Source organism: Sapajus apella, unplaced genomic scaffold (assembly GCF_009761245.1).
Source record: "Sapajus apella isolate SASKATOON/1434 unplaced genomic scaffold, GSC_monkey_1.0 scaffold35, whole genome shotgun sequence".
Taxonomy (NCBI): Eukaryota; Metazoa; Chordata; class Mammalia; order Primates; family Cebidae; genus Sapajus; species Sapajus apella.
In genome coordinates, this window is record NW_022436975.1 from 10,677,577 (window position 1) to 10,699,470 (window position 21,894).

The window sequence follows — 21,894 nt, forward strand, 5'->3', positions numbered from 1 at the left end:
TGTGTGTATATATATATATATATATATACACACACATATATAATGTATGAAGAATCAACTATGATTTTCCCAAAGTCCTAGAAGTTACAGAGGTGGATAGAGAACTAATCAAGTACGGTGCTCTATATTGCTTATAACCCTCCCTCTTCCCCCTCCTCCACCCCATACTCCTCCTTCATCTACTCCCCCTCCCATCCTCTTCCTTTTTCTTACATTTACTATTCAAAATAGGAATAATGACTCCTTCTTAATGTGCTTACAAATCCTGTATTTATGATGTGATAAGTACTGCCACATTAAAGCACAATACATAATACATTCTAAATAGGAAAATAAGCTCAAAGGAGATGTTGCAGAGAATGTAATGAATCTTGTTATTCTTAAAAGTTATCAAATGTCTAATGTTTGTCCTGACATTTTCAAGCAGAGTTCATCACAAATGGGTCCTTTCTTGTGCATTTTTATGGAAAGAGCATTTACACTGTCCTTCCTCATTTCAATGATAAAACCTGAATATTCCAAATGTCCATTATTCTTCACTCTGTATATCGCCAGCATGAAGCATGGGTTTGTGTTTTGGACTTCCCTGTTTCTAAATCAACCAAAGAAAGATTCAGGACATGATTCCATAAAGGCAACCACTGAGAACAGTGAAGCCCATTATTTCTCCTCCCACTGCAGGCCGAGGTCACCATCCCTGTCATTAGCCATGTCATAACATAATTGTATTACTACTCCTTATGTGAGCAGATACTGAGCAATAACTGAACACATCACATCATTGTAAAAATGAAAAAGTACCACTTCTTTGTCCTGTATTAGCATAAAACCAGTGAAAACAATCTTTGGAAATGACGCTGCACTAAGAAACTGGAAAGAACTGTTATTACTCTGTAGGTATGTATTTAAACTGATGATCTGACATCTTCAACTAGAACAGAAAATAAGACTATATCACTACAGAACTCCAGTTGTAAGCTCATTTAATCCAATTTATTTTGGTAGCATTCAGCTCAATTAAGGGATGCAATGTTACTTAAAATAGTCTAATTAGATGAAACTCCACTATGGTACTCATCTTTCAATGTCTGAAATACAACCATGCTTTAGGCTGCAAGAAGTGAATACTGTTAACTCCAGCCTCCATGTGTCTGTCCAGTCTATGAGCTACACTGCTATTGCCAACATTGACCTATATACAGCAACATGGCATCCGTTCTGGCTGTTTGTATAAGAGATGCCTCACACACTTGCCTTAACCAACATCATTCGCATTGTTCCCACAATGGGCTACATTAAAATGAAAGCCACTTTGCATAGGGATATGTTCATAATGCATATTAGTCTTATAATAGAGCAATACTAGATTAAGCTGTTTCCAAAAATGCCTCCTCAAGAGTTTATTAACTGAAAAATGTAAGTAGTGTCTTAGCAATCTATAGAGCAGCAGTGCCGGAAAGTGTCATCAGAGTAAAACAATCACATTTTAGTTTAGAAAGCTTCAGGAAGAGAATATTCATTTTCTCCAATAGAGCCTCTTCTGACATTGAAAAAAAAAAATGTCACTGGGAAAGTGTAGCTACAGTTGTAGGATTCTAAAGCACAGACAGATACTGGTTCCGCTGGGATTTGGCACACCAACTTTAAAGGCAAAGTGTTGACAGGTTTAAAATAAAGATAATTAGTAATTTATGATCTTATCACACTATTAAAAACAAATCACCTGACAAACTGACTATTTGTAATAAACTACATATTCATTACGCCTCCAAAGGAAAGCAAGATTTACTTTGCAGTATTGTTCTTTGGGGATGTCTGACCCAACTTGTTTTACTAAATGTTGATACAGATTTCTTACTTCACCTTTTCCAAACTTCTGTCCTTCTTCCATTTCCCTGCAAAGCTACTCATGTCATTGCAAAAACAAATGCTAGTTGACTGCATTCTGAACAACTACAATTGTGGAGCTGGACAGAAATTTTGTACCAATGCTAATCATGGTGGAGTGAAAAAACTCAAGTGCCTGGGCTTTGTGGGGACTAGAAAACCACCCAGTACATTTAATATAATCAGGGACCAGTGACAAATATATTTGATGGACTGCTGCACAGAGATGGGCTAGAGGTGTCCCTGGAGAAACATTTCCACGAAGTCTTCTCCTACTATTAGAAACATGTCTTATGACTTTGCATTTTAAAAAATCTATTATTCCCTGGATAAGTTAAATAGAAGACTCGCTACTAATCTATAGAAAGGGTGCCTAATTTGCATTTAAAAAGAACAGTTTGCTTCTTATACACGGGGTGACTTAAAAGGAACTTCAATGAGCTAGTAAAGAAATTCTGAAGACTTTCTAAATTAATTTATTCAATTCACAGCACAACCCACTAAAATTATTTAAAGCACTTAATTGGAAAATGATTTAATATATGAAGTAATTCCTGATTTTCCAAAGCATTTAACTTTTAAATTAAATCTGACCCTGCTTATCACACGAACGAGGAGTGAAATGTGTATCCAAGTCATTACCTTCTTTTTGGGGCCTAAAATCACTGATAAACTTAATAAGATTTGTCCGGTTTCATTGCCAAAATGCTTCTGAGCTTTTGGTTCCGGTAACTACAGTGGAATATGCCTTTACTCTCCAAGATAGAACTGCAACTTTATTATTTTTTGTTAGCAATAGTACCGGTGTCATAAGCAAAATAAAACGTAACGCAATACTTGAGTGTACCGGCAAAACAGATTTTAGACTAAAAGAACTATGTCACCTGCAAATAATGAAACTCCATCACACAAACTCCTCTGCGCTTGCCAAAGTTCCCGGTACCTTTAACTTGCACCTAGCTAAAGGTCTCCCTGTACAATGGAAGCCGTTCTGCCTCGCTCAAGACTGGATGTCCATCTTTTCTAACTTGCTTAAACACCATCGGCACACAGCACAGTCCTTTGAGTGGGTCTCACACTGCACACAGCATCGAGGAGTTTCTCTGCGAAGAAGTGTGTGTGTGAGAGAGCCTGCCTGCGTGTCAACACTGTCCAAGACTCGGAACTGCGAGTCGGTCGCGTGGTGGGGAGCCCAGGGGCTGAGAAGGCAGCCCACTAAATCCCTCCGTACCACGTAAAAAACTGGTGATGACTCGCCACCATCGCCACCATGCAAATGTTGGGAGTCCCAAAGATTTCTACCGTGGAATACACCGAGGGGTCGCCATGGACGTGCCTGCAGGGGCTGTGAGTATCTGGCGGATTTATCACCGTGAGAGAGCTGGGGGTCTAAAAGGCCCGCCCCGCGTTTTAGAGAACTCAATTCTCCCTGCTAGCGTTCATCCAGCGGGACTGCTTAGACTCGTCCAACGAGCCCGAGGCAGGGGCAGTCGCGGCCCTGCGACCACTCTGGGGGATCGGTCCCTGCGTATCCTCCCTCTCGGGGATGAGACTTCAAGAAGCCAGGAGAGTAACCCGCTCCCTCGTACCGCCTGACTGTCCCATAGGCGGACCCAGTCGAACTCCGCAGCAGCCCCGGGCCAGCGCCCCACCTCCGGGTCACCGGCAGGATCCGCCTCGCCCCGGCCCCCCCGCGGCCCTGGCACCGGAGGTCAGCGAGTCGTGGGTACAGCTCAGCCGGGGATCCTGCTCTAGCCCCGTGCCGAACGCGAGAGCTTTGGACTTGAACGCGACGTGCTCGCCCGGCTCCCAACAAACTTGCAATTTCCGCGCGCACCCCTAAAACAGGAGCTGTTCCCCAGACCGTGACCCAGCTACCCCGCCGTGCTCTGGGCCTCCGACCGGTGTTCGAACTCGGGTTCGGCTGCCGGAACCGGTTTGGGAAAACAAAAGAGTTGTGGAGCAGTTTTTCCTGCGGGGGGTAGGGGCGCCCCTCGGGTCCCTGAACCCCGACTCCCGGCTGCTCCCCTGGCAACTAATCCGGAGAAGGGAAGTGGTGCCACGAGCCCCCACTGCCCGGGAGAGGGAGGGAGAGAGAAGGGGGAACTGGGAAATAAACTGGATTCTCTTACTCTGTCTCCGTTCCTGGACCCCAGACACACCCCCAAAGTATTCCACGATTTTCTCTTATTATTTTTTTAAACGCCCCCCGGCAAACCTAGGCAGGGATCCTTAGTCTCGAACAGCAGGAAGGAAAGAATCCGAGCGAATAGTGTCACTTTCCGCACAATCGCGGTGTTTGGCAAGCCCCCGGAGCTACTCCACAATATTTACTACCCAAGCGCACGCAGGCTGCAGCGGGCTACGAGCCGAGCGCGCCCGGGACCGGCCTCCGCCGAGCCGGCCCTGCAGCGGCCCGGCCGCCACCGCCCCCCTCCCGGGATCAAGCAGCAAGAACACGGTGGAAACAAAAGCAGAGCGTTCACCTTGTTGCAATAGTAGGGGTCCAGGCAGGGAGAAGGTCCCAGACAGGGAGCGTCGGGCGCAGCGGCGGGCTGGGCTGGAGGTGGATAAAATCTTACGTCCATTTCACTCTCACATCAAGCAACTCCTTTTCTTTTCCTTTTTTGAAAAAAGTGTTCAGCAAAACAAGCTTAGACGGAACAGAGTGAGGTGTCTAGGCTCAGGAGTAAAAGAAACACCTTCCTTCCCTCACATCCGTTTGTGGTTTGTTTAAGAAGAAGAGGAGGAAAAAAAAAAAAAGAGGGGGGAAAAGCGCTCAACTCTCCCCCAAGCCGCGGCGCGCACCCGTCGGCGCCGAGCGCGCAGCCTGCTCCGCCGCCGCCTCTCGGTCCCGCCGCCGCCGCCGCCGCCGCCGGGCAGGTAACTTCATGCGCTCATTGTCCCCCCGCCCGCCCCCCCATCCCCGCCTCCCGCGCCCCTCGCCGCCCGGCACACGCGCTCGGGCTCTAGGTACTGGGCGTTTTATTGGAGACTCTGAGTTGCTCTGTTTGTAGTTTATTTTCTCCACCTTGGAAGCCTGGGATTGGGGGGATCAAGAGGGGACAGGGCGGGAGGGGGGCGAGCGCCCCGGGCCGGGAGGGGTAGGAAGCGTGGCCGGACGCGGGCTCCTCGCGGCCCAATGGCTGCTGCTTGGAGCCGGGGGCCGGGACGGAGAAGGGAGGAGCGGCGAAGGAGAAGGAGGAGAACACGGCCCGGTCGGGACAGAAGCGGCGGGACCCCGGGGGCCTCCGCTGTGCCCGTGCCGCGCTCCTCGGGGCCAGCGCGTCGCACACAAAGGGGCTGGCGAGCCAGAGCCACCGGCGGCTTCGAGGCACCGTGGGGAGCGCGCAGCGAGGGGGCGCTGTGGCGCACCCCGCCCCGCAGCCCCGCCCCCGGCCCGCCCCGGCCCCACCCCGCTCCCACCGCCCCCTCCGCGGCCGTCCCCACCCCTATCTCTGCGACCCCCACGCCCCGCCTCGGCTAGTTCCCATCCCTGTCACTGTGCTCCCCTCCCTACTCCGGGCCCGTAGCGGAGGTGACTTTTCTGCACAGCGCCGGTCCCGAGGGCCGAGAACCCACAAGAAGTGCCAGCCCTCTGCACGCTGTGAGTGGGCGACTGTCCGAGGGGCCCGAGCCGCTCGGAGGGTGGGGAGCCGCCCGCCTGGGGGTGGACGGACTGGAAGAGCCGCCCCTCTTTGGTTTCTTTCTCCGGCCTCCAGCCAGCACCCCTCCGCGATCCGTGCCCCATTGGACGGTTTGCGAAGGCTGACGCTGCCTTGGGGACTCACAAAGACCACAGGAGTGATTCGAAGTGTAAATAGGGAAACAATTATCAGCACACGATCCGGCTAGAGGGAAAACATATGAGTTTGCTTGTTGCACCTCATGGGATTAGTGTCTTTTTATAGCTGGACGCCCTAGAGTGCTCTGGGCTGTCCACGAAAGACCTGGAGTCCGCCTCCCCATTTCTCCGGTGGGTGAGTGGGATGAGGAAATCGCCAATCGTATTTTCCTGTTTTGCCTCCCCAACTCGGAAACTTGCAACTTGGCGTCTCCTGGAGCTTGGGATAGTTTGGGGTCTCCTGGCTGCTGTCCAACAGATTAATCTCTGGGGGCAGTGTCCTCCGTGGGAAGTCCAAGTAGGAGTGGGTGACATTTACCTCCCCCTCAGGAGGGAGCAGCCTGCACACTAGGGCCCAAAACTCCGCAAAGTAGCGTGAAAGTTCTTCATCCGTTTCGCTTGTTTTGCTACTCCACACACCCTTCTAGGACGTGTTGATTGCCAACTGCTCGGCGCAACTTTCCCATAGCTGTCTCTTCCCGTGCATTTCAGAGCACCAGTGAAATATAACCAGAGAGATCTGGGAAAAAAATCTACAAAGACAATATTAATGATAAAATTAACACTGCTGAGTGAATTGTCAATGCAAGTTCCCTTATGAACTCTTTGTTAAGTTTTGCTTCCTACTCCTTACATCCTCATTCTCTTAAGCCATTGTTTTTCTTTCTTCTTGTTATCATTTTAAAAAGTAACAGAAATACAACTTTCTTCCTACCTTCAACATTGACATGGTGGAGGTTGGGTTGCAAAGAAGCAGCAGGAAGAAAAAAGAATTCTTCTATACATTCACAAGTCCTTCAAGGCACAAAATAAAAGAAATAGAGAATGTGTCCTTTCTCCTAATAAAGGTCTTTACAATAAAATTTAAATGAAGTTTTGTGTTTCATAACATCAGCTTTCCAAATACTATCGTAGAGGCTAAAATGTGCCTATATGTATTCCTTCCACAATAATAATAACAAACTTTTTAGGTTCAAATTAAACATTTCTCCGCTTAAACTTCTATCCTCAATCCAATATTTATTATATCATTTCAAAACTTGATTTAAAAAAAAAAAACTTTCTTGGAGTTCATCTTTTTTGTTTGTTTGATGACCTTGTGAACATCAGAAAGATGAAATGAAATGGTTCAAGGCTGGACAGAAAGATGAAATGAAATGGTTCAAGGCTGGAACAATACCATTATCTGCATCTTGACACTGGGGAGATAATGATACCTCTTGCTTTGGTCTACAGACCTACCACCTTTCTCTACTTTGAGGGAAAATCCAAATACATGGGACCTGTGCATTCCTCTACATAATCAGGAGACTGCTTTCTCCCATAGGAGTGTATGGAGTCAAGTGGTATTCTGTACATGGCATGGTGTGATACGTGGGAATATGAGGTATTGGGGGAAAAGTTCTTACTTCCAGCCACTTATACAAAGAGAGGCCATCTCAGTGTCATCTGAAAAAATGCTTGCTTTGTAATACTCTATAAGACCCATCGTAAACTAAATGGATGTATTTCTGCTAAAAGTTGGGGAAAGTTGAATATCTAAACCTCTGAGTTAATCTTCTTAATTTGGAAAATAAAATAGTAGAGCAGCATTGTAATACTTTTCAGTTTCCTGGACTATCAACTCCACATCATAGCTAAATAAAATACTTATTTGTCCATTCATTCATTCATTTGTACATGAATCAACAGACAGAGTGGTGAAAAACACTAATGCTATGTATTATTTATAGGTTTAAAATACAAAAACAAATTATATAAAGTGGTTCCTGCTCTAGATGTGATCTTTCGGAGCAGTGTTTTCCAACCTAGTGTGGTCAGTGAAGTCATCTTAGCAGTTTAAAAAAATACTCAAGCCAGAGCCCCACCCACATAGATTCTGATTCAGTATTTTGGAGAGGGCCTGGGCATAGGAATTTTTAAAAGCTCTCCTGTGGCTTTAGGCTGGGCGCGGTGGTTCATGCCTGTAATCCCAGCACTTTAGGAGGCCAAGATGGGCAGATCACAAGGTCAGAAGCTTGAGACCATCCTGGCTAACACAGTGAAACCCCATCTCTAGTAAAAATACAAAAATTAGCCAGGTGTAGTAGCACATGCCTGTAGTCCCAGCTACTTGGGAGGCTGAGGCAGGAGAATTGCTTGAACCTGGGAGGTGGAAGATTGTGCCACTGCACTCCAGAGTGGGCAGCAGAGCCAGACTTCGTCTCAAAAAAAAAAAAAGTCTCAAGTGGCTTTAACTTTCAGAAAAGATTAAGAATCACTGACCTAAAAGGAAAGATAAAGTAATCTAAAGAAAAGATTCCTTAACAAAGGAAATGTTAAAGGCATGAAATTTTAGTGGATAGGCTTGATTGTCACTTTGTGTTGGTTCCCATAAGAGGACATCAAGGATCACCACTCCCAAATGTGGACAGTCTAAGGAAAGTGTAGGACATCATCACCTACTCTGTCTTTTACAGTTGGGTTAGCAATTTGCCCATTTGCTCTTAGGAAGCATGCATGAATTGTAAAAGTCCAGGGTACAGTTTATTCATCTTACCTAGGAACTTTATATACTCTAGTTACCAGAAAATGAGTGCCCGTAAACAAAACATCTTTTTACTAATGCTGATATAATGCTATCAATACCTACTTGTGAAATTCCTCCTATGTCCTAGACCTGGTCCTAATTTCTTTACATTGAATGTCACTATCTCATTTAATTTTCCAGATTACTTTGGAAAGGCTCATCAGTAATTACAAACCACATGGAACATTTGATTTTGTTGCCTCAACATTGCCCATCTTCATTTTAATTATAGTTTCACACATTGTTATGTTTTTTTTTTTTTTTTTTTTTTTTTTTTTTTTTTTTTTTTTTTTTTTGAGACGGAGTTTCGCTCTTGTTACTCAGGCTGGAGTGCAATGGCACGATCTCGGCTCACCGCAACCTCCGCCTCCTGGGCTCAGGCAATTCGCCTGCCTCAGCCTCCTGAGTAGCTGGGATTACAGGCACGTGCCACCATGCCCAGCTAATTTTTTGTATTTTTTTTAGTAGAGACGGGGTTTCACCATGTTGACCAGGATGGTCTCGATCTCTTGACCTCGTGATCCACCCGCCTCAGCCTCCCAAAGTGCTGGGATTACAGGCTTGAGCCACCGCGCCCGGCACATTGTTATGTTTTCAAATGTATACTTGTTTTCAGTGACCACATTTTATGTCTACTGATTCTTTGTATCATGTAGGTTAAGTCCTAAATCTTGTAGTAATGTCTTCAAATCACATACAGAATGTGTTACTTTGGGAGAAATAGCTTCTAGACAGTTAATCTTATATGTGATTTACAAGAGTCTTGTAAAAATTATTCAACAAACCATAGTATTTCCTGGCAGGCATTTTTTGTTAGATTTTGGAGTTAGTTTTTCTTAAAGGGTTGAAATCCTCTGTAGATGTACACGAGAATGAAATGTCATATAGAGGGGTTGATTTTGAAATGTCAGATATTAAAACTAAAATCAAAGCATGCCATATTGTATAACTAAATTAATATTTAGCCCTTCACTGGCCTTTCTGACTTACAGGCTAGATTTCCAGTGACAGCTGATGTTGCAATATTTCTAGGGAAAAGAAAGTCTTATTCTTTTAAAATACCATTCATTTTACACCTCATATGGCCCACCTAGGATTTTAAGGCCTCATTAGACGTGCATACCCAACAAGGTTACGGGGGGAAGAAGCTGCTTGTTTCCTTAGAATCTAGCCAATCTGGAGTGCTATACATTTGAGATTCAAAAAGACATCATTAATGGTTTTGATGGGAAATGTTTACATGTTCTTACTTTACCAGTTAGAATTTACTGTTGTCCGGGGTTATTTTAACATTTTTCTAAAGTAATTTAAATTCAAAATGGAATTATATGCGATAAGTAATATCTTTCAATGGAAGAACACAGAGTACTGATGTTTATTTCCTGGGGAGACTAGTGAGAAATGACTAGATTGTAAGTCTTTCAACCAGAAAATAAAGGATTTCAGAATGATGAGGAAAGTTTGAAGGAAATGATACAGGTCCACAGATCGCTCACATGGTACTAAATGACTCATAAAATGCAGTATTTTTTACATAATTTGGGAAGTGTGCCATGCTTGTACATTTCACCATTGAGTGTGGTACAGCACTTTGATCTTCCACAACACACAACATTTGTGACATAATAGCCATAATAGGACTATTCAGCTATTTTACACGGCAATAATCCAGTCCTCTCTCATCAGGATAAACTGTGAGGACAAATCCTTTCAAAATCAGAATTAGTTCCTTGTAGAAGAGTGAGGCTACAATCATCCCTTAAATAGGAGCAGCTGCAACATGGTATCGGCCTGGAGCGTGGCGGTGAAGTGTTTTTCCAATGCAATTAAATAGATTTTTTAATGCAAACTAATATTCTCTAAAAAGTCAATTGGTAGGGGAGTAGGTGTGGAATTGCTGAGATAAAAGCAACAATCATTTTGCTTACCTGAGTAAATATTCCTGCCTTAGTAAATGCTATTTTGGTGAAAATGGATAATCAAGCCTCATGTTTTTCTGTGAAGAGGGGCCCAAAAGAGAGCCAGAGTAATACAAAGGAAGGATAATTCTGGTTTATCTCTACACTCTACATCTTATTTGGAAATGGATTCACAGCCATATTTTGATATTGTTGTTTTCGAAAAGGAATGATGAGTGAACAGCAACATTTCAATTTAAACAGCAAAGGTAATGCTGAGATGGAAAAATATAGATAGCTCACAGGACTTATATTAGTCAGTGCCCACATCCAGAATGAGACAAAGAGGAATGGGAACTTAAATTTCTTACCACAGAGATGATTAAAGGATCAGAAAATAAGACCTTTAAGAAAGATTAAAGGACCTGTCTAGGGAGAACAATACTGAGAGGCAATGTAATGTCTTCAGATCGTATATATCCAGAGCTCTTTCACAAGCAACAGGGAAAGAACACCTTCACTAAAGATACGACATGAGGAATTGTATTGTAATACTAGAACATGGAGGACTTAGCTCAGATGAAAAGAATTTTTCCTAGTGTAAGCTTAAATGTATTGCCACAGAAGAGGTATGGGCTCTCAGTAAGACTAATTTAAAAATCACAGTGACGAAAGTTTGTGAAGTCACCTGTGCATCCACTGACACCCTTCTTGAGTGTGCTTTCCTTACATAAAATCAAGTGGACCAAGAGTTTGAACTTAGCCCTGATTATCTAAAAGACATGTACTCATAAATTTTGGATAACGTATAGGGAAGTTCATTCAGATGTGTGTTAAATAATTTCTTATAGTTCTTTGAAGTTGACTAATGCTTCCCTTTATATTATGACTTGTTGATTAACATTTTCAAATACTTTCATTACACACAAAAATAACACATCTGATTTTGCAGGCAAAATTTAAGATATGAAATAAAACTAAAAATCAAAATAACTAATACATTTTTAGTGTTACATTTGTAAAAGAATAGTCTCACATGACAGGAATGGTCTTTTAGGATGATTTCAGAGCGAAAGATGAAACAAAGGGAGTACTCCTGTCTTACTATAATATATTTTAATGCACAGCATTCACTAAGTCAAAATTCACACATTTTTAAGACAACAAGAAACACCCCAGATTCCCAGTTAGACTAATGGCTGTTGTTGAATTCTGACTTCTCCTGTTAAATCTTCCAAGGTTGAGTGGGTAAATGTGACTCTGCACCCTCCCCCTACCTGATCTTCCCCAAGAATAGATACTATTTCCTTTCACTAAAAATCCACTTATGCTTGACCTTTACATAATGTGATTAGCTATCTACCCATGTGTTGTTTTAATGTTTCCATTTTATTCCTAATGGCTTTTGAATATGCCTGTCTCTATTAATGTGTTTGATACTGATTGTAGGCTCCTAGAGGGAAGGGGCAGGACTTTCAACAGGACTTTGAATCTCTTCAGTAGGATATATGGCCCCCATGTATCACAAATTCCTTAAATATTTCTCTTTGCAAAAAGACAACCTGTTCTGAATTGTGTCCCTGTCCCTCCCAAATTCAATTTACATGCTGAAACTCTAACCCCTGATGTGATGGTATCTGGAGATGGGCCTTTGATAATTAGGTATAGATGAGGTCATGAGGATGAGGCTACCAGGGTGGAATTAGTGCCCTTATAAGAAAAGATGCTACAGAGATTGCTCTGTCCCTCCCCAACATGTGAAAACACAGAAGGTGGCCATCTATAAGCCAGGAAGAGGGCCCACGCCAGAAACACGTGATGCTGATACCTTGATCTTGAACTTCCAGGCTCCAGGACTTTGAGAAAATAAATTTGTTTCTTTCAGCTTCCTGGACTGTGAGAAAAATTCACCCATTCTATGGTATTTTGTTATAACAGCTCAAGCTAAGACAACTTAGATTAGCAAATTCTTTCTTGGTCTCAGCCAGAGTTAATTTAGGATGTACTGATGCAGATTCAAGGTATCACAGTATACAATCACTTGCACTGAATTAAGACAGCTTAGGAAGAGTTACAATAGTCTTATATTTTCTATGTTACCCCATCTGTATTTTTATAGTTCAATATCACCTTTATAGTTAAAGAAACCATTGTTAAGAGCCCTCTGTATGTCAGGTGCTGTGAGCAACGATACATGTTAGTTGCTGTTGATCCTCCATTGCTTCCCCTTCCCTCTCCCGCTCTTGGATGCTTTACCCATTTATGATTTCTTTGTCTCCTTTATACACATTTGTAATCTCTATAGTAGATATTAGCTGGGGAATAAACAGAGAAAACAAGAGAAGAGCATGAACCAAATCGGAGAAGCTTCAAAAACAAAGAAAAGTTTGGGAGCAACCAGATCAATTGGATATTTGCTGAAATTTTTAAGGTGTTGGGGTGGAAGTAGGAAGGGACAGATGGAGAAGGGTCGTGAGAGGGCACAGAGGAGGTTCTGATCATTGCAACGTTGTCCTTCTAACTGAAGAGCTGGAGCTCTCTGTTGGGGAGTCTTGAAGAGCTTTAATATAGGGCATAATTTTGACATATTCGGATTATAATATTTTATGAACAATGGGATTTTTACACATTATTTTCATTGCAGTAAGGACTCCATAAGCAATTGCAGGAACTACTTACTATAGAAGGAGAGAGCAGATACTACTTTTTCCAATATTTTGTAAATCTGTTTTAGTAGCTATTGAATGTAAATATATCTAGAAAAATATTAAATTGCATATTGTTACCCTCTGTGATCTCTCTCTTTAGCTTCATATTTTTCCAGCCTCACAATCCCTTTCCTCTCAGCCCCAACCTCAGTATGTTAAATTAGAGCAAACTACTTAAACAGGGCCACAGTACCTAAATTGCAACTCAAAATTCAAAAAGGTCTGAAAACTTAAAGTTGTTTCATGACACATCGGCAGCAAAACCTAGAGGCATCATTTAATCTCAACTGATAAGAAGCTCTTTAGGGTTTATTGATTCTACTCAATGTATGTTCATATGTTTTATTGCAGAAATATAACTGTTCCATTATGGGGTACTACCTCAAATCTCACATTAAATGGGTTTATATAATACTCTGTACAACTCCAAAAGTTAAAAAAAATGTTTATTTCAAAACACATTTATCTGTAGGGTGTCAGACAAAAGATTATGGACCTGTACTTATAGTAAGCTAAATTCACCATGACTTATGACTTATTTTGAAATAGAGGAATAATTTGCCCAAAAGAAACCACTGATATTAAATGTACAAATGTGGTAAATTTTGAGAACTTTATGCATTTGTGAACTACTGCTACCATCACAATGCAAGAAAATCTGCATCTTTTCACAAAGTTTTTCTTAACCCCTTTGGAGTCAGTCTTCCTCGATCCCCAGAAACTACTGACCTGATCTTTGTCACTCTAGTTTTGTCTTTTCCAAAATGTTCTGTAAATCTAATCATTCAATATGTGATCTTTTATGTCTTGTTTCTGTTCCTTAGCATGTGTTTGAAATTCATCCACGTTGTCATGTCCATCTGCAGTTTGCTCCTTCTTATTACTAAGCAATATTAGACTATCAATATAATACGATGTTGTCTATTCATCCACTGGTTGAGGAGCATGTGAGTTCTTTCTTGTTTTAATTATTATGAATAAAGCAGCTATAAAAATCCAAGTACAAACACTTGTATGGACATGTTTCCATTTATTCTTAGTAAATATCTAGGAATGTGACTGCTAGATTGTATGGTAAATTCATGTTAAATTTACAAGAAACTGCCAAGCTGATTTCAGAAGTGACTGTTCCATTTTTCATTTTCACTAAGAATGTATGAGAGTTTTGGTGGCTCCAAATCGTTGCCAACACTTGGCATTACCAGTTTATCAAGTTCATGTATTCTAGTGGATGTATAATGACAAGTCATTTAATATTCGGAAGAGTCTTTTTAAAACACTTACCTTTTAAAAATTGGATTGTTTGTCCACTTATTACTGAGTTACATAAGTTCTTATTATACTTTGGATGTAAGTAATTTTTCAGAATCTAGGAAGAAAAAACTACTAAAGCTAATAAATTAGTTAAGAAAGACTGTAGAATCTAAGGTCAGTATACAAAAATAATTACATTTCTATATACTATGACAAACAATTAGATATTGAAAAATACGTCATTTATAATAGCATCAACAATATCAAACAGGAATAAATTCCACAAAATATATACAAGACTTGTGCAAGAAAAATGATAAAACAATTCTGAAAGAAACTAAAGAAGACTAAGATAAACAGAGATATCCTGTGTTCATTGTATGGAGGCCTCAATATAATTAAGATGTCATTTTGCCCACAGTGATCTACTGAGTCAATGAAATCTCAATAGAAATCTTAGGCTTTCTTGTTGAAAATTAAAAAGTTTATTTTAAAAGTTTTTATGAAAATGCAAAGAACCAAAACACTTTTGAAAAAGAATAAAATTGGGAGAATTTTACTATTTGATGTTAAGACTTACTCTAAAGCTACAATAAAGAAAACCACATGATACTGATGTAAGGATTTATAGATCAATCAAATAGAAGTCTGGAAATAAACCCACATATACACGGTCAATTGATTTTCAATAAAGATGCCAAGGTAACTCAATGGGAAAATGGTAGTTTTTCAACATATTCTGCTGAAACTATTAGGTATCGATTTGCAAAAGCAAATCCTTACTTCATACCACATACAAAAATTAGCAGAGCACAGATCTGTATTTAAGTAAAAACCATAAAACTAATACAAGAAAATGCAGGATCTGGGTTAGGCAAAGCTTCCTTAGGAGACAAAATGCAATTTATTAAATTGAATTGTAGAAAAATTAAGAACTTGCTTTTTAGAAGACACTTAATGAAATGAAAATTCATTTAACAGACTGGGAGAAAACATCTGACAAATGTCTTTTAATGCTCATGTTTGCAGTATTTCTCTGCCTTGTTTCTGTTATTTCCTCTACCTAGTGTGCCATTTTCCCTGGTCTTGGCATGAAGAGCTCTTATTTCTCTTGGAGAATGGATAAACTTGGATATTAGATCATCATTTTGTTGAAGAAATCTTCCCAAACCCTCCAGCTCTTCAGGTTCTGGGCTGCTCTCATCATCAATCAGACTGTACCTTTCTGATCAATTTGCATGTGTGTTTTCTATAATAAAGAGTTAGTTCCTTGAGAGAAAAGACAATGTTTTTTATGCTTTGCCAGGTTCTTGGCCTGAAGAGCACTCACATTTTCCATATCCCTCCCTGCAACACTGTCCCCTCACAACTACAACAAATTTTATTACTGCTTCTCCTTCCAGATAAAGCTCTATATCCTTCCACCTTATTGATGCTAACCTTCCTGAATTCATTCCCTACCTGTTCTACTTCACGGCACCCATTTTTCCTTCAACCCACAGCAGTTTGGTTTTTTGCTCCTGAACTACTTTCTATTGAAACTCCTCTAAGATTTTCATTGAATTTCTAACTATCAGTTTCGCTGAGCACTCCATTCCTCACCTTACTTGACTTTCTTGGAGCTTTATAAACTGGCTCCCTATTACATTGTGAAGCCTTTGAGTGCAGGGGTCCTACTTTATTTGTCTTGGTGGATAAATAGTTGGAGCACATCCATACAAAGAGAACAGATAGAAAGCAGCATGACAAAAAAAAAAAGTAAAACAAAAAACAAACAAACAAACAAAACAACAGAGAAATAAGAGAACTCCAGGGAGCATGGAGTCATAGGGTACCTTCCAGGAGGAAATGGCAGACATTCATCTGTTCCCCCACTCAGCGAGCCATCCATTCGACAAACACTACTTGAGTGTTCACTTTATGCCAGACATGGTGTTAGACTCCAAGTCCACAAACACTTTTCTACACCCTCTCCTGTATGACCATTTGCTGCCGTAACTGCAACTCCAACTCATTTTCCAATACCTCCCAATTCTATGTCTCTTTCTTATCTTCTGAGTCCCAGGTACCACTTCCTCCTGTCATCCTCGGACTTCTTGTCTCATCTTAACTGCCATTGCCTCTCTGGAATCTCTCCTGCTCCAGCCGACCTGAGCTCTCGCCTTTCTTATTCACTGGCATGCTTGCTGGTGATCCTTTGATGGGACTTCTCATATTTCACCCTGCACTACAGTTATATATATTTTATTCTATCTTTTCCCTCCCTTTCTTTCTTTTATTTTTAGAAGCAAGATCTCACTTGTCACCCAGGCTGGAGTACAGTGGTTAGGTCACGGCTCACTGTGCTTTGACCTCTTGGGCCTAAGCCATCTTCCCACATTGGCCTCCCCGGAAGCTGAGACTGCAGGTGTGCACCACAATGCCAAGCTTTTTTTTTTTTTTTTTTTTTAACTTTTATAGAGATTGGTGGTGGTGGGGGATCTCCATATGTTGCCCAGGCCGTTCTCGAACTCCTGGGTTCAAGGGATCCCACCTTGGCCTCCCAAAGTGCTGGAATTATAGGCATGAGCCACTGTACCCAGGCTCCTTTTTTCAACTAGACAAAAAGTTTTAGAGGAAGTATTACTATGTCCAGCTCATCTCTGAGATCCCCGCAATGCCCAGAACAACTTGAAAATAGCAAGTACTCAATAATTATTTGTTTAATTGAGTTGAGTTAAAATAAATTCAAACAGCTTTCTCCTCACAACATGCTAACAAAATAATTATAACAAGGACATACACGATCACAGTAAGCAGTAGAGCCAGGATTTGAATACAGACAGTTTACTATGCTTTAAACTCCTGGACTGGTTGCCTTGACAGTGGATAGAATATGTATTGCAAACTTGTTGGTCCAGCTATGGAACTTCACTCTAATTGCAGAAACATAAAAATTGTCCTGAAGAGACCTAACATTTTCTCCCTGACATTATGTGAGAAAAAAAAGTTTTTATTGTGACATTAGTTTCGAGGAGTAGGAACATATATAAGAGCATTCCTTTCGTGAATTTATGATGACCTTATCATCTATTTGCTAGTTTAATTCTTTCAGGATGTACATGTACAAATGTATAAACATGTAGATGTAAACTTACTATCTTCTGTTAGAGTGTGTGTCCCCAACTTGAAGCCCTAGACAATAGCTCTGAAATCTACCCAACCTGGGTGTAAATACAAGTTGTGCTTTTGGTCAGGCTTTGGGGAGTGAATATGCCTTTCTGATCCTCAGTTTCCTCATCTACAAGACAAGGATGCTAGTAAGAGTGCAATGCATACCTTATGATAGGAAGATCCACAAGTGGCTCAAAGGTGGCAAGGATGTACTGTATTAAAAGCCAAAGATGTAGGATTTGTAATAAGCTCGGTTTGGAGATCAGATCTTTATTCTGGGCCTATGGGCTTCAACAAGCAGGAGAAAGTAAGGGCAAAGCAAAACATTCTTCATTGTTGAGACCTGAAATCCTGTAAGGGAATCTGAAATTAACGTTAACTTCATTGGTTCCCACATAAAGTAACCACTTGTTCTAATTGGAAGCATTATGTTTATTCATTTATAGAATATGAGAAAGAACTGGGTGAACCAATGAGGTAGTATGGAATTTTCCATTTGCATTTTGGGATATATTTGAATCTATTTTTAAGTAGTGTCTGGGCTTTTTCTGGAGGACAGAAAGTAGAAAGTCTCTTTTACAATGTCCTTTGATAGCAGGATCAACATTTTCCTGATATGTGATTTTTCCTATGTACAATGAGTTTATCATTTTTGCCATTTGGTGTTTTCAGTTAACATGCCGATCTTCACCATCATCTTGATCAAGAGCTCCCAGCTCCACATGTCTCTGTTAAGAATACCTTAAGTAGGTTTTTGACTTTAAAAACCAGTCTACACTTTCTTTTCTAAAATATTTGAGAATTTTATGTTCTGACAAGATCCAGAGACTACAGATTAAATTCAATAATACTCATTGCTAAGTGATCAGACAGAAAGAATTGTACAGAAATTGAAAAGTACCAACCAGGTTGACCACTGCTTTGTGATGCTTCATGGGTGCCCCCAGGCCGATGCACTAACTCCCTGGCTGGCTGGAAGAATGTGGGCCTCCTGTTCAAGGCAGAGAATGACCTCAGACTCCATTTCACCAAACTTTCAGTGAGATAGTTTGCCCTTATTTTGATTTATGGGTATTTGCCAATAAAGGTAGGTCTAAGATTTCATTTATGTGGATAACTAAATAAACTTTTAAGAATACATTCAGAAAAAAAATTCTCCCCCTTTATCTAGATGGCTCTATCTAGCTTTGCTCTCCTTATCTTAAAATTACATCAATGCAACCAACAATTTCTGCCAGGGAAGTAGAAAAACCATGCATATACTGGTGGCTAGTGTGTGTGCTTCCAGGGTGGGAGAGGACAGTGCAGCATTAAGAGTCAGGCTCTGAGGTCCAACCTGGTCTAAATATTAGTTTTGCTACTGACCAGGCTTTGGGGAGTGAATTCATTTAGCTAGTTCATAATTTCCTCATTATAACACAAGGATAGCAGGCTGGTATGGTGGCTCATGTCTGTAATCTCAGCACTTTGAGAGGCCAAGGCAGAAGGATCACTTGAGCCCAGGAAATCTAGACTACCTGCAACAACATAGCAAGACCCTGTCTCTACCAAAAGAATAAAAATAAAACTAGCTGGGCATGGTGGCACATGCTTGTAATACCAGCTACTCAAGAGGTCAAGACAGGAAGATCACTTGAGCCCAGGAGTTCCAGGTTGCAGTGAGCTATGATTGCACCACTGAACTCCAGCTTGGGCAACACAGTGACACCCTGTCTTTAAAAAAAAAAAAAGATATGGATGCTATTAAGAGTGCAATGCATACTTTTTTGTAGCAAGACTCACAAAGGGAATAATTCTAATATTTATTGAGCACTAATGGTAGGCACTGGTTTAAGCTCCATAAATTTATTATCCCATTACTCCATGAGGTAGACTTTATTATTAATCCCAGTTTCTTGGAGAACCTGGGGCATAGAAGTGGTTCAGTCCCACAACAGGTAAGTGCTGGCAGTAATTCTAGCCCTGGCTGCTTCTGCAGGTGCCCACTTCTCCGCTATGCAAAGCTGCTTTTTCACTCTGGGTGACTTCAAAGCACACAGCCACATGTCCATGTAGTATTCTGAGTGCTTTTGAGGGATGGGACAAGGCCAAGGAAGTCTAGCAGTATTGGTGAGGGCTGAAGTTCATCACCTACCTGTGCAGGTCCTGGGTTAACGTGTTTGCATTTGGGAGAAAGTGAGACCAAGAGGCCAGAGTTGGGCTCCTGCCGCTGTGCTGAGGCTGCTCTGCTCTGAGCTTTTCTTGAAAGCCTGAGGGTAGATCAACTTTCCCTTTCCTCTTTGCCTAATATTTTTGCACCTCACCCCCCACCATACTATCCATAAACATCAGCAGTCAAATAAATAAAGGAATACTTCTGAGGCTGCCATTTATGATCCCGTGGGGCTGGGCAGCCTAATAAACATATCTAGAACACTAGACTTTTTTTGGCCCACTTCATGTTTCAAGATGCTCTATAACTTCTCCTTTTTTCTGTGAAGTCTTTCTTCACCTCCTTGCCCCAGATATAGTGTTTGTTCTTCTTTTATGATGTCTTCCATATGCATCTTTTTCAACCAACCAAGAGTGTATAATCTTCTTGAGAACATTCTTTTATTCAGAGTGTGCAATGCCTTGCCTCAATCATAGATCACTACAGCCTTGAACTCCTGAGCTTAAGTGATCTTCTCACCCCAACCATCCAAGTAACTGGAACTGCAGATGTGCACCACCATGCCTGGCTAATTTTTTTATGTTTCTTAGAGATGGGGTTCCACGATGTTGCCCAGGCTGGTCTCGAACTTCTAGGCTCAAGGATCCTCCTGCCTCAGCCTCCTAAAGGGTTGGGATTACAGGGCATGAGCCACCATTACTGGCCTTAGAGAACTAGTATTTTGAGTTTTGGATCACAGTATGACCTGCAGCATACAGCTAGCATCTAATAAGTAGAAGTGCATTATGAAATAGAAAAATGTGAAACATCTATATAAATCAAACCATTCCATAAACCAAGTCAAGTCAAAATACAAATGACAGACTGGAAGAAAACCTTTGCAACACATATAACAGCGAATTGTGATTTGTAATATAGAAACAATTTCTTTAAATTAAAAATATTATTTTAAAAATGGATAAATGACAGTTATTTTTACCAAAGGTGAAATGCAAATAAATGGTCAGTAACATGGAAAAATTCTAATACTCACTAGAAATTGAGAAAGTGTAAGTGAAATCACTGCCCCCTCAATATTTTAAACATATAGCCGAAAACTTAAAAAATATTTACTTCTAGTAGGAAAGAGAAAGAAAGAAAGAAAGAAAAAGAAGGAAGGAAGGAAGGAAGGAAGGAAGAAAGGAAGGAAGGAAGGAAGGAAGGAAAGAAGGAGGGAGGAGAAACATTTATGTAAATGGATAGTTGTGAAAGAGTTTGAAATCACACATTTTATGTGCAGTTATGTGTGGTGTATTAGTCTGCTAGGAATGCCATAACAATTGCCATTTACTTTGTGACTTTAACAACAGAAATGAATTTTCTCACAGCTCTGGAGACTGAAAGTCTGATATCAAGGTGTCTGCAGGGCTGGTTTCCTCTGAGGCCTCTCTCCTTGGCTGGTAGATGGCTTTCTTTTCTTTGTGTCTTCACATGGTCTTCCCTCTATGCCTGTGTCCTAACCTGTTTTTAGAAAGACACCAGTTATATTGGATTAGGGCCCACCCCAATAAACTCCTTTTAATTTCTGTATCCCTTTAAAGTCCCTATCACCAGATATGGTTATTTTCTGAGACAGTGGGGACTAGAACTTCAACATATAAAGTTTGGGAAGACAATTCAGCTCATAACATATAGGGGTATACACAGATAAACACATTCTTATTAAACAGTAGGTGCATGTTACAGAAACAAACCAAGTAGGATAAACCCAAATCGTTAACAATGTTTACCTCTAGGGTTGGGATGGAGTGGATAGAGAATATTTGATTCCTTTTCCAATTTTAAAAGGTCTGTAATGATGGTCTTCCATGTTTCCCTATTCACAATCCAGATGAAGCATGGCGCCTGGGCTGAAATGCACAGAGGATAGGTTTCTTTCTTTCTCTTTTTACACAGCCAGTGTAAGAACACAGCTGTGTTAAATACCAGGAGGCTGTTCTGGAATTATTATTTGTTCTTTATTCTTTTTTAAGTTTTTCAGGATTTTCAAATAATAATAAAGATAAAAGAAATATCACCTACAGAAAACATATCATCATCAGAGGTACACACTGCCCAGATGCTAGCCAATACTGCTCCTACTCTTGGGCAAAAAAGAAAGCTACATTTCCCAGCCTTGTAGTTAGTTAGATTGGATGATTTGACTGAATTTTGATCAAAGAAATATAGGTGGAAGAAAATAAGCCACTTCAAGTCTTGACCTTAAAACATCTCTTGTTATCTTCCTGAGGTCGTCTCCTTCTCTTCTTGACAGCTTATTGAATCAGAGGATCTAGTGAAGGAACTCTGAGCCCATTCTCTGAGGTGGCAGAGGCACATGGCAGAAGAAGCTGGGATTCCTGAATCACCACCTGGAGTAGAGCTATCCAAGATAGCCTGATTTATATACG

General features: G+C 41.1%; 2 protein-coding genes and 1 non-coding gene across 4 annotated transcripts in view; 1 reads left to right on the plus strand and 2 right to left on the minus strand.

Moving 5' to 3' along the window:
* Window positions 1-4,756, minus strand: part of TOX (thymocyte selection associated high mobility group box) — a 306,725-nt gene extending 301,969 nt beyond the window's left edge. Inside the window, exon 1 of one of the 2 annotated variants that reach the window (XM_032296160.1) lies at window positions 4,374-4,756. In XM_032296160.1, the coding sequence (XP_032152051.1) occupies window positions 4,374-4,475 (102 nt within the window). In that variant the 5' untranslated portion in view covers window positions 4,476-4,756. The remainder of the gene's footprint in view (window positions 1-4,373) is intronic. The other variant, XM_032296161.1, reaches the window with a different exon arrangement.
* A 22-nt stretch (window positions 4,757-4,778) lies between these two features.
* LOC116563423 lies at window positions 4,779-6,600 on the plus strand. The gene is made up of 3 exons (XM_032296036.1): window positions 4,779-4,782; window positions 5,000-5,494; window positions 5,799-6,600. Exons 1-3 carry the CDS (start codon window positions 4,779-4,781, stop codon window positions 5,993-5,995), a joined length of 696 nt encoding a protein of 231 aa, XP_032151927.1. The 3' UTR covers window positions 5,996-6,600.
* A 14,710-nt stretch (window positions 6,601-21,310) lies between these two features.
* LOC116563667 lies at window positions 21,311-21,439 on the minus strand. Its single transcript, XR_004274511.1, has one exon. It is a non-coding gene; the product is annotated as a small nucleolar RNA SNORA51 (small nucleolar RNA).
* Between the last annotated feature and the right edge of the window lie 455 nt (window positions 21,440-21,894).

Coding starts and splice junctions, on each gene's coding strand:
- LOC116563423 (XM_032296036.1), top strand. Junction 5,495..5,798: donor GTGCCAGCCCTCTGCACGCT/GTGAGTGGGCGA, acceptor GTCTTTTTATAG/CTGGACGCCCTAGAGTGCTC.